At 34.9% G+C, this 10565-nt stretch overlaps 1 protein-coding gene across 1 annotated transcript; it reads left to right on the top strand.

Annotated features, from left to right (window-relative positions):
• The first annotated feature begins 4872 nt into the window (after positions 1-4872).
• Positions 4873-8919, top strand: LOC122033906. The gene is made up of 8 exons (XM_042593055.1): positions 4873-5105; positions 5190-5729; positions 5841-6099; positions 6181-6299; positions 6792-7091; positions 8213-8275; positions 8395-8578; positions 8761-8919. Exons 1-8 carry the CDS (start codon positions 4873-4875, stop codon positions 8917-8919), a joined length of 1857 nt encoding a protein of 618 aa, XP_042448989.1.
• The last annotated feature ends 1646 nt before the right edge of the window (positions 8920-10565 follow it).

Below are 10565 nucleotides of genomic sequence, written 5' to 3'. Positions count from 1 at the left end.
CCTTGATGCGATGTCCTTCGCAATCCCGCTCGTCCAAAGGTTCGCCTGATCTCAAGATCGTCAAGTGTACGATCCTCTATGCGTATCCACATGAACAAACTAGGTGGAGAAGACCAAACAAAGGTGTGCTAGCACCTTAGGTGGTTCGGCCAAGGAGGAGGAGAGGGAGAGGAGAATGAGAGGAGGAAGAAGATGAGAGTTACTTTGCTTGAATGAAAATTAATCCATCCATTCAACCATAAGTGGTTGGCCACTATTGGAGTTGTAACCTCCATTCTCATTTAATGTGGCCATTAAAGAGGAGCTTTGTAACCTCCATGAGGTGGCACACACATGTGCTAAACATGATGATGTGTAACACCATTAGTGGCCAATTAATGTCAACTCACAAATTAGGTGGCAAATGGTCAAGTCAAACTTGACCTTTCATCTTCCTTATCAAGTCAAGTCAAACTTGACCAAATCTCTCTCATGGTTGATCTAATCTAACCATTTGATTCAAACCAATTTAATATAATGAACCTAATTCATTTAATTAAATTGATTCAATGAGTCATAATCTAAATAAGACTCATTGAACACATGAATCAAATTGAGTCCAACTCAAATAGTATAATTAGGATTACTCTTAATCCAATTTGGTTCATCACATGAACCTAATCCTCTTGGTTCATCATATGAACCTAATCTCCATCTAATTGTCCTTTGTGTGTGATCCTATAGGTTCTTGTAACATTGGCAATGCTTCTAAACCATTTTAGAAGCATAAGTAATGAGCGGTATCTAGCAACACATCATTATTACCCAAGTTACAAGAATGTTGAGATCCAACATCACCTTGTGACTACTAATTGTTACTCCTCACAAAATATGACAAGTGTCCTTCTATCCTTGACATCTAGATTGATCAATGTGAGGCATAGACCGTGTCATCATCTAATCAATCTAAATCTTGAACTCCAAGTAGACTCACTCAATCAAATGAGCTCAACATCTCATATTGACTCATTTGGTCATGACCATGCACTTAGTGGTCTCACTCTATCAAGAATATCGATGTCACTCCCGTCATATAGGAGGGATAGATCCCATCTACATCACCCACATCCCCCCGCATAATTTGTTACATACCCAGTAATCGCCTTTATAGTCCACCCAGTTACAGGTGACGTTTGACGAAACTAAAGTACATAACTCCTTATGTAGGGAACCATGGTGACTTCAGGTCCAAGGACTAGTAGTCATACTAATAGCCACATGAGAAAGTATATGACACTCATATAACGATCCATGATACTTTCTCATGGCGGGTCATTCAGTATACAATCTCTAATGCATACCCATGTGTCAACTTGATATCTCCATATCCATGAATTGTGAGATCAAGTCATCGAGTTGACCTACATGCTAGTCTCGTTGCATTATCATTGTCCCTGAATGTTAATACTCGACTAGGAATGATTAAGAGTAGTGTTCCCTATATCATCTCACTATCGATTCAACCAATCGATTGATATAGGTAAGAACCTTCTACTCAAGGACGCTACTAGACTTAGTTATTTGGCACCAATACAAGTAAGTATAATAACCAAAACAAATACCTTTATTAATATACAAGAATATGATACAATGAGTCCATACAACAATCATCAAATGATTGGCTTTAAGGCTCTAACTAACACTTAGTTATTTGGCACCAATACAAATAAGTATAATAACCATAAAGAAATGCCTTTAAATATATAGGAATATTATACATCGATCCCATACAATAATCATCACATGATTGGCTCTAGGGCTCTCACTAACAATCTTCCACTAGCACTAGTGCCAATCAGTGTAGTTTCTAAGGCCCAATGACCTAGTTTGACCAATATGCTTTCTCTGTGCCAAAGTCTTGGTCAAGGGATCAGCGACGTTCGCCTTTGTAGGTACTCTGCAAATTTTCACATCTCCTCTATCGATGATCTCTCGAATGAGAAGGAAACGCCGTAGTATGTGTTTGGTCCGCTGGTGTGAGCGAGGTTCCTTAGCCTGCGCAATTGCTCCATTGTTATCACAATAGAGCTCTATAGGATCGGCTATGCTAGGAACCACCGCTATGTGAATTTTGATGATAGACTTTGCCACTAGTTACTTCGGCAATTGTTAATTACAAAGTAATATATGCTAATATACTTCGGTAATAAAATTGGCATAGTAAATACTATTTTAGACTTCATAAATTAAAAAGGTGTGTTTCACTTATAATTTTAAGTGAGAATTTACTTCGTAATATGTATTTGTTGAAGTAATAAGTGTCAAAATAAAATTTATAATTTTAAGTGATGAAGTAATAAGTTTGAACCAATTGAAACATGAGTTAAACTGGTTAATTTTTTTAACCCAACTAATCTCCACGGTACTAAACCCCTAGCTTTATTATGTTTTCTTTGCACATGGACCCTCTCTTTATTGCTTCCCGACTTTTTTTCTTCTCCCGACTTTTTTTCTTCCTGACTTTTTTCTTCACGACGCAACATACAGGTTCAACGCGGCGATTTCCTCTTCTTCATCAAGGTTCGATGATTTCCTTCTTCATCAACATGGCCTGCTAGGTTTCCTTCTTCTTCATCAACTCGATAGGCTAGGGTTGTGTTCTTCAGCAACGCGACAGTGCTAGGGTTGTGTTTTCCGCTCGATTCCACTGTAAGATCCTCTTTCTTACTAGTGTTGTATTTGTTTTCTTCTAGATTGAAACTCTTCTTTTGTTAATCTTCAAGATCTTAGCAATTTGTTGGTGAGATCCTCTTGTCAATCTTCCCGTGATTCCCATGAAAATTGTCTTCTTTGCTCTTGGATCCAACTTTGATTCCTTAACATGAGAGTATATGGTGGAACTAAACATATGTAATAAATCATATTCAATAGTAGGTTCTCCAGACCAATACTGTTGTTGTCCCAACAATCATACCACCTAAAAAATATTACACATATTTTTTTTTTCTGGATTCTCTTCATTATCACATGTGCACCAGATATGACCCTCATTATCCCATCTTTTTCCCTTACCTAGAAACCTTTTGACTCTAAGGTTCCTACATAGATGAGATTTCTTATCAAATCCGGCATGTAATAAACACCTATTATGGTTCTGACTAATCCATCTTGGTTCCTCAAGCAAATTAAACCAATCTCATATGTGTTCAGAGGGAAATTACTTGTTGTGTAGACAACTCCACCTCTTAGTTCTTTAAAATTAGAAATCCACACTCGATTGGGGGACAAATGGTGGCTATAAGCTGAATCTAGCAACCATAAGCTATAATTACCTATTAATGGTGTAGTAGCAATTGAGAGGTTTAAATCTATATTATCCCACTCAATTACATTTGACTCTGAGACACCCTTCCCTTTTTAGTTTGCTTTTTTTTTTCTAAATTTGGGACAATCTTTCTTCTAGTGTCCTTTTTCTCGACAATAGGCATATTCATCTTTACTTAATATGGACTTTGATTTATATCTTCCTCTCAATCCTTTCTTCTAACTCTACAAACGACCTCTAACAACAAGAGTTTCTACTTCTACACTTGTGTTTCCTTGCTTTTCTTTCTCTCTCAATTTATAACTATATAAGGAAGCAGCTACCTCAATAAGAGACAACAAAAAATTTTCCCATGAAGTAAAGTAGTTTTAAGATACTCAAACTCATCTAGAAGGAATGCCATCAACATCAGAGTAAGATCATCATCATCACAAGTCACATCCACATTTATCAAATTAGTTACCAGCTGATTAAAACTAGTAATGTGATCATTCATAGTGGTATATGAAACATAGTTAATTAAAGTGGAACAATCTCTTCTTCATGTAGAGTTTGTTCTAACTGCTTTTCTTCATGAATTTTTCCTTCAGTGCTGTCCATAATCTATTTGCAAAAGTTCCTTTAGAAAATGCATATTTCTGCTCTCTAGAAAGGCATGCACAATCTAATAGTAGCACACGTCATTCTATTGATCATCTTCCATTCTTTTTCCTTAACTTCATCCGGTTTCTCTCCTTCAACAGCAATGTCTAGACCCTGCTAAAAAAGGATATCTTGAGCCTCACTTTGCTACATACCGAAATTATCGATGTTATAAAAAATCTCCACTACAAATCTAGCATTAAACACTGCATTTCTGGCCAAGATCGAACATGAAGAAATTATTATTGTTGATGTTATTTTTACTACAAATTCTAGTTAATAGTGGAACAAAACATAATGCTTAATTTTCTTTTCGATGTGATACACGATAATAACTATTAACTAAACATGAAAGAGAACACTGGATATTGTGCTAACCAACTCATATTATAAACAACTCAATACCATTAGAAGTTAGTTTATTAATGCTAATAAAATTTATTCATACCACACATATACCTCTTTGAAATGTCTCTTCTTAATTCTTTCATTAGAATTTATAAATTAAAGTTCCATGTGTTTTACATTTTGAACTACATGTATTTTTTAACTTTTGTTTATTCACTTTAATATCTTTTAATTTTGACCTATTTGTTTGTAGATTTTGCTTGATTTAAATGAATAAATCTTGGATATACTTTGATAGAAGGTCCAAACAGTATGCGAAGGGTGTGGAATAGTTCATTAGATATTGTTTACAGAATCCCAATATTGACCCCAATGATATTCATTGTCCTTGTTGCAAATGTATCAATCTTAAAAAACGATCGGTGAAGTCCATTTCAGAGCATCTTTATTTCCATGGTTTTAGTCAAAATTATGTGAATTGGATTTGGCATGGTGAGCCCACCAACGATGATAAAGTAAAATGGAGTGTCAACCAGGAGCCAATTAATAATGATTATGATAACTTTGAAACCGCTCATATGTGTGAGGCAGCGTATGATAACTATGCAGAAAACCCTGAAGAATTTATGAAATTTTTAGAGGAGTCAGAGAAGTCGCTGTACAACGTATGTCAACGTTACACAAAATTGAGTGCACTTATGAAACTGTACAATACCAAAGCAAGGCATGGAATGGGTGATCCTCTATTTTCAGATTTACTATTGGATTTTGGGGATATGTTGTCAAATAATCACAATTTACCATCCTCAATGTATGATGTAAAAAATACGTTGAGTTGTTTGTCGTTGACTCATGAAAAGATTCATGCTTGTTCCAATGATTGCATTCTTTATAGGAAGCAATATAAAAACTGCGTAAGTTGCCCTAAATGTGGCTTGTCATGGTGGAAGTTAACCAAAAACAAGGTTGAGAAGAAAGGTGTTCCTGCTAAGGTGGTTTGGTATTTCCCTCCCATGCCAAGATTTAAGCGCATGTTTAAATCTTTAGAGACCTCAAGAAATTTAACATGGCATGCAGATTCTACAAGAGTTGTTGGTCAGTTACATCATCCAGTTGATTCACTATCATGGAAGTTGGTGGATTATATGTGGCCCGACTTTGAAAGTGAGCCAAGAAATCTTCGTCTAGCACTTGCAGCTGATGGCATTAATCCTCATGGCAACCTTAGTAGTCGGTACAGCTGTTGGCCAATTATGTTGGTTAACTATAATTTACCTCCAAATATGTGCATGAAGAGGAAATACATTATGCTAACTATGCTCATTTCAGGGCCTAAGCAGCCTGGAAACGATATTGATATCTATCTGGAGGTGTTAGTTGAAGATTTGCAGCAATTGTGGGAAGGAGTTGATGGAGTCTATGATGCTTATCGAAGGTAGTTCTTCACTCTTAAAGCAGTCTTATTATGGACCATCAATGACTTTCCTGCCTATGGTAACCTTAGTGGATGCACTACACATGGTTATTATGCATGTCCAGTATGCAGAGAAGATACTTATGCAAGACACTTGGAAAATGGGAAGAAAATGTCATTTGCTGGCCATAGAAGATTCCTATCATGGTTTCATCCCTATCGTAGGCAAATGAAGGAGTTTAATGGCATGGAGGAACTTGGAGAAGCAGCTAGACCATTATCTAGGATTAAGTTATTTGATAAACTTTCTGACATAATGTGTGAGTTTGGAAAGAAGATAAGTGTGAGAGGGACAAAAAAGAATGCAAAGGCTAATAAGTTGGAAGTTAATGTAGAAGAAAAAGATTTAGGAGCAATCAATTTCAGAAAATGTTGGAAGAAGAAGTTAATCTTTTTTAATATTCATTACTAGAAACACTTGCATGTAAGACATTGTCTTGATGTTATGCACATCGAGAAAAATGTCTTTGAATCCCTCATTAATACTTTGATGAATGTTAAAGGAAAAGCCATGGATAATGTGGAAGCTAGGTTGGATATGGTTGAGATGGGAATTAGGCCTGAATTAACACCCATAGTTGGGGAGAAGAGAACATATCTTCCTCTTGCTGCGTGCTCATTCACAAAAAAATAAAAGTTACAAGTGTGCAAGTCATTAAAGGATATAAAAGTTTCAGAAGGTTTCTCTTCAAACATGAATAATATTGTGTGCATGGATCAGCTGAAGTTGACTTGCTTGAAATCTCATGATTGCCATATTTTAATGCAACATTTCTTACCAATAGTCATACGTGATGCGCTGCCAAAACATGTTACATATGCCATCATAAGATTATGCTTCTTCTTCAAAGATATTTGTTGCAAAGTTATAGATGTAGACAAGTTAGATAAGCTGCAATCTGACTTGGTTGTTAGACTCTGCTTATTGGAGCAATATTTTCCCCCATCTTTCTTCGATATCATGCTTCACTTAAGTGTCCATCTTGTTCGAGAAGTCTGATTATGTGGGCCAGTTTACTTCAGATGGATGTATCTATTTGAAACATACATGAAGGTGCTTAAGAGTTATGTAGGCAGTCGAAAACATCTTGAAGGTTGCATTGTTCAAAGATATTTAGCAGAAGAAGCAATTGGGTTTTGTTCAGAATACCTCAATGATGTTGATCCTATTGGAGTCCCTCAATCAATTCGAGACCCGAAAGTAAATGTTTCTGGCTTGCAAGCATGCAACACACCAATTATAGTGCAACAAGTTGATCTGCAACAAGCACATTTGACTGTGCTAGAAAATATGGAAGAAGTAACTCCCTATATAATGAAAGTGTATTGTATTATTTATGATTCTGCATATGTACTTGGGATTATCTAATGTCTCTCACAAATTTATATATTAATACTTCTACAGTGAACATAAAACCTTTTTGTAATCAATGTTTCCCAAAAAAGAAAAAGATGAAAGGTGGATACAAGATGCTCACAACAAGAGGTTTATTGATTGGTTTCGTACAAAGGTGGATACCATATTGATTAAATTTTTACTATCATTTGTACTGAACAACTTATATCTACTTTTTTTAATCACCATATTCAAATTGAATACATGTTAGGTGGCTACTGAAATTGACAGTTGCAATGGTGGAACAACATCAACATTAACATGGTTGACCCATGGACCGCGTGTACAAATCATTAAGTATAATAGTTATGTGATATATGGCAATTTATACCAAACAAAGGCACGGGATGATGACAGAGTTTGCCAAAATAGTGGGGTTTCTTTAGTTGCCAACACCATGCTTGTATGTAGTGCTAAAGATAAGAATCCCTTGCTAGCTGATGTGTCTTTCTATGGAGTGATTGAAGAAATATGGGAATTAGACTATCATCAATTGCACGTTCCTCTTTTCAAATGTGCTTAGGTTGCAAATGACAAAGGAATAATCAACAACGATGAATGTGGCTTCACCTTAGCCAACTTGAACTAACGAGGACACAAGAATGACGAATTTGTGCTTGTAAGTCAAGTCAACCAAGTCTTTTATATTGATGATCCATTAAAAAAGGGGTGGTCAATTGTGCTCCCAGTTCCAAATAGATGTTATGAGGGATTTGATGATGATTGGAGCAGTATTCCTGATTCTAGACCAATTGATGATGTTGATACTCATTGCATTCCTTCTCATGAAAGATATTTTAGATCAGAAATTGAGGGTGTTTGGGTCACAAAAAAGAAAAAATGATGTTTTGCATTTTTATGTAATGTTTTTGTTATGAACATGAAGGAATGTTTTATGCACTTTAAAAAATTATGTTATGCAATTCTATGTTAAGTTTATGTCTGTGTTGCTATTTATTTATATTTGTGTTATTGTAATTATATATATCATGTTTATGTTATTATTATTGTACAAATTTTAATTGGTTTCATTTATATTCTTATGCAGACAATACTCGATGGATCATAAAAAACAGGGAGTAGTAGTTAAGGAGAACGTTGTTCTCTATCAGTAACTTCATGTAGCTCTGCATCGGCTACTCCAGGTAGCTCAGCATCGACTACTCAATGTTTCTATAGATGTGCATAAGAACAAATGAGGTCCTACATCAATATGTAAACTCACTGCAGCTGCAAGACGGGGAAAAAAGCGAAGATTGATTATGATGACATGGGGCGGCCATTATACAATACAAATGGAAAGACATTGCAATCATACATTGGCTCTATTGCTAGAATCATAGTGCAAATCAACATAAAGTCTTGGCCTAATGTTCCAGAAAATATAAAACAAAAATTATGGGAAGAGATCTCGGTAAGATTTATATATACATACAATCCATAATCAAGTTAGCTTTCCAACTCTCTGCTGTCATTGTTTTATTTAATCCATTCTTGTCATATTAGTTGTATAATTATCCAGCTTCTATGTTTATTAGTTTCTTATTCCTATTCAACTTCTCTATTAATAGTACTAACTAATTTTTTGTGTTGCAGAATGTGTTCGAATTAGTACCACAAAGTGAGACTGTTGTGATGAATTTAGCATCTCAAAAGTGGCGAGATTTCAAAAACAAACTCACTAGGAGATTTGTTTGGCCAAATAAAGGTAATCCTGAAAAATTGAGTTCTCCACCGAGTCAATATCTGATCTGAAAAGCAATTTGGAAAGCATTTGTAGATGAGAGACTTCATCCATCATGGGAGGTACGCACTCATATGGTGTTAGCTGGAAATTTTGCTTATATAACTTGTTGTCTTTGAAAGAATGGTGTTGTTTGTACTTTTGCATTTGCAAGTTCATGTATTTATTGTGGTGTTATTTGTTTGTTTGCATTTGCAATTTTTTGAAATATCATTCAAGTGCTTACACGTTTTTTCCAATTTGTTCATTCAAGTGCTTCATGTTCATTTTTTTCAAGTGCTTACACGGTTTTTTTCAATTTGTTCATTCCAATTTGTAATTCTTTTTCATTATATTCATTCAAGTGTTGGATGTTTGGAAAGACCATGATGCTTCATGTTTGATTTTTTCAATTTGCAATTCATGTTCATTTTTTTCAAGTCCACCATGGTTTTTTTTCAAGTGCTTCAAGTGCAGGATGCTTTTTTCAAGCGCTTCAAATGCAGGATGTTTTTTTCAAACGCTTCAAGTGCTGGACGTTGTTTGCTTACACCTACAAAATACCAAATAATTCATTAATGTTTGCTTACACCTTCAATATTAGTGTATGATAGAACTAATGTTGTATTATACATTATGTGTACATTATTATACACAGATGTGTGTGTATATATATATATATATATATATATATATTTTATAGTTTAATTGTTTGTTTACACGTCTCATATTGTCTGCTACATATATAATGCATACAGGTATTTATGAATGTATCTTCTATGTAGGTTATTCATGAAAAGCAAAAAGAACGAACGATGCATTATAAATATCATCACAGATTGTCTCGCAAAGGTTACATTGGCTTAGAGGCTGAATTGGTAAGCTACCATGCATTATACTTGGCATTTCCAAATAAGTATTTAATATTATGTAATTGATCATTTTTGGAATTGTAGAGGGAGAAAAAATTAATTGCTGAAAATGAGGAAGTTGATAGATCGTTGCTTTGGCGTAAAGCTAGCGAGGACAAATTTGGCAACATTACAAATATGGAGATAGCAGATGTCATTGAAAAAATTGTAAATATCTTTTTTTATATAATTTTCATATTGTCTAACTAAATAATATTGGAATTTTTGGATTAATTTGTTACATCCCTAATTGTAGGATGACTTATTGGAAAAGAAGGTGAAAGGAGAGTTCAAACCTTTCAGGGATGAACGATGTATTAACCACTGCCTTAGGAAATCGGGAACACTATGGATGAGTTAGAGGTGTGGGAGGATGCGTAAAACCCCAACTCTACTTTAAAACTGCAAGAAAGAATAGGGAATCAGTCCCAAAGGATTTGATCGATAACTTCAAAGAATAATCAAAGGAGAATAAGAGCTTGAAGGTTGAAGTAGAGAGATTGAAGGCTCAACTTGCTCAGGTCATTAATAATCAAACTTGTGAGGTTGTGATATCGAATAAGTCCTCAAACATGAACGACCTGAAATGGACAGATGATGTGGAGGTTTATGAATGTGGCACTTCAAACTTGGAGGTTCTATATTTCTCAATTTTATGTCAAATTAATTTTTGTTTTCACATTCACATATTTATATACAATTTCTTATTGTTCTTACAGGGAAAAAATGTAACTTGGCAGTGAAACAACATGAAAATGTGGTGGCGT

This window comes from Zingiber officinale, chromosome 11B (assembly GCF_018446385.1).
Source record: "Zingiber officinale cultivar Zhangliang chromosome 11B, Zo_v1.1, whole genome shotgun sequence".
NCBI lineage: Eukaryota > Viridiplantae > Streptophyta > Magnoliopsida > Zingiberales > Zingiberaceae > Zingiber > Zingiber officinale.
The sequence above is the reverse complement of the archived record's forward strand: the minus strand, read 5'-3'. Positions and strand labels throughout refer to the sequence as shown.

Coding starts and splice junctions, on each gene's coding strand:
- LOC122033906 (XM_042593055.1), top strand. CDS start 4,873: ATGTGTGAGGCAGCGTATGATAACTATGCAGAAAACCCTGAAGAATTT. Junction 5,106..5,189: donor CACAATTTACCATCCTCAAT/GTATGATGTAAA, acceptor CATTCTTTATAG/GAAGCAATATAAAAACTGCG. Junction 6,100..6,180: donor CTAATAAGTTGGAAGTTAAT/GTAGAAGAAAAA, acceptor ATTCATTACTAG/AAACACTTGCATGTAAGACA.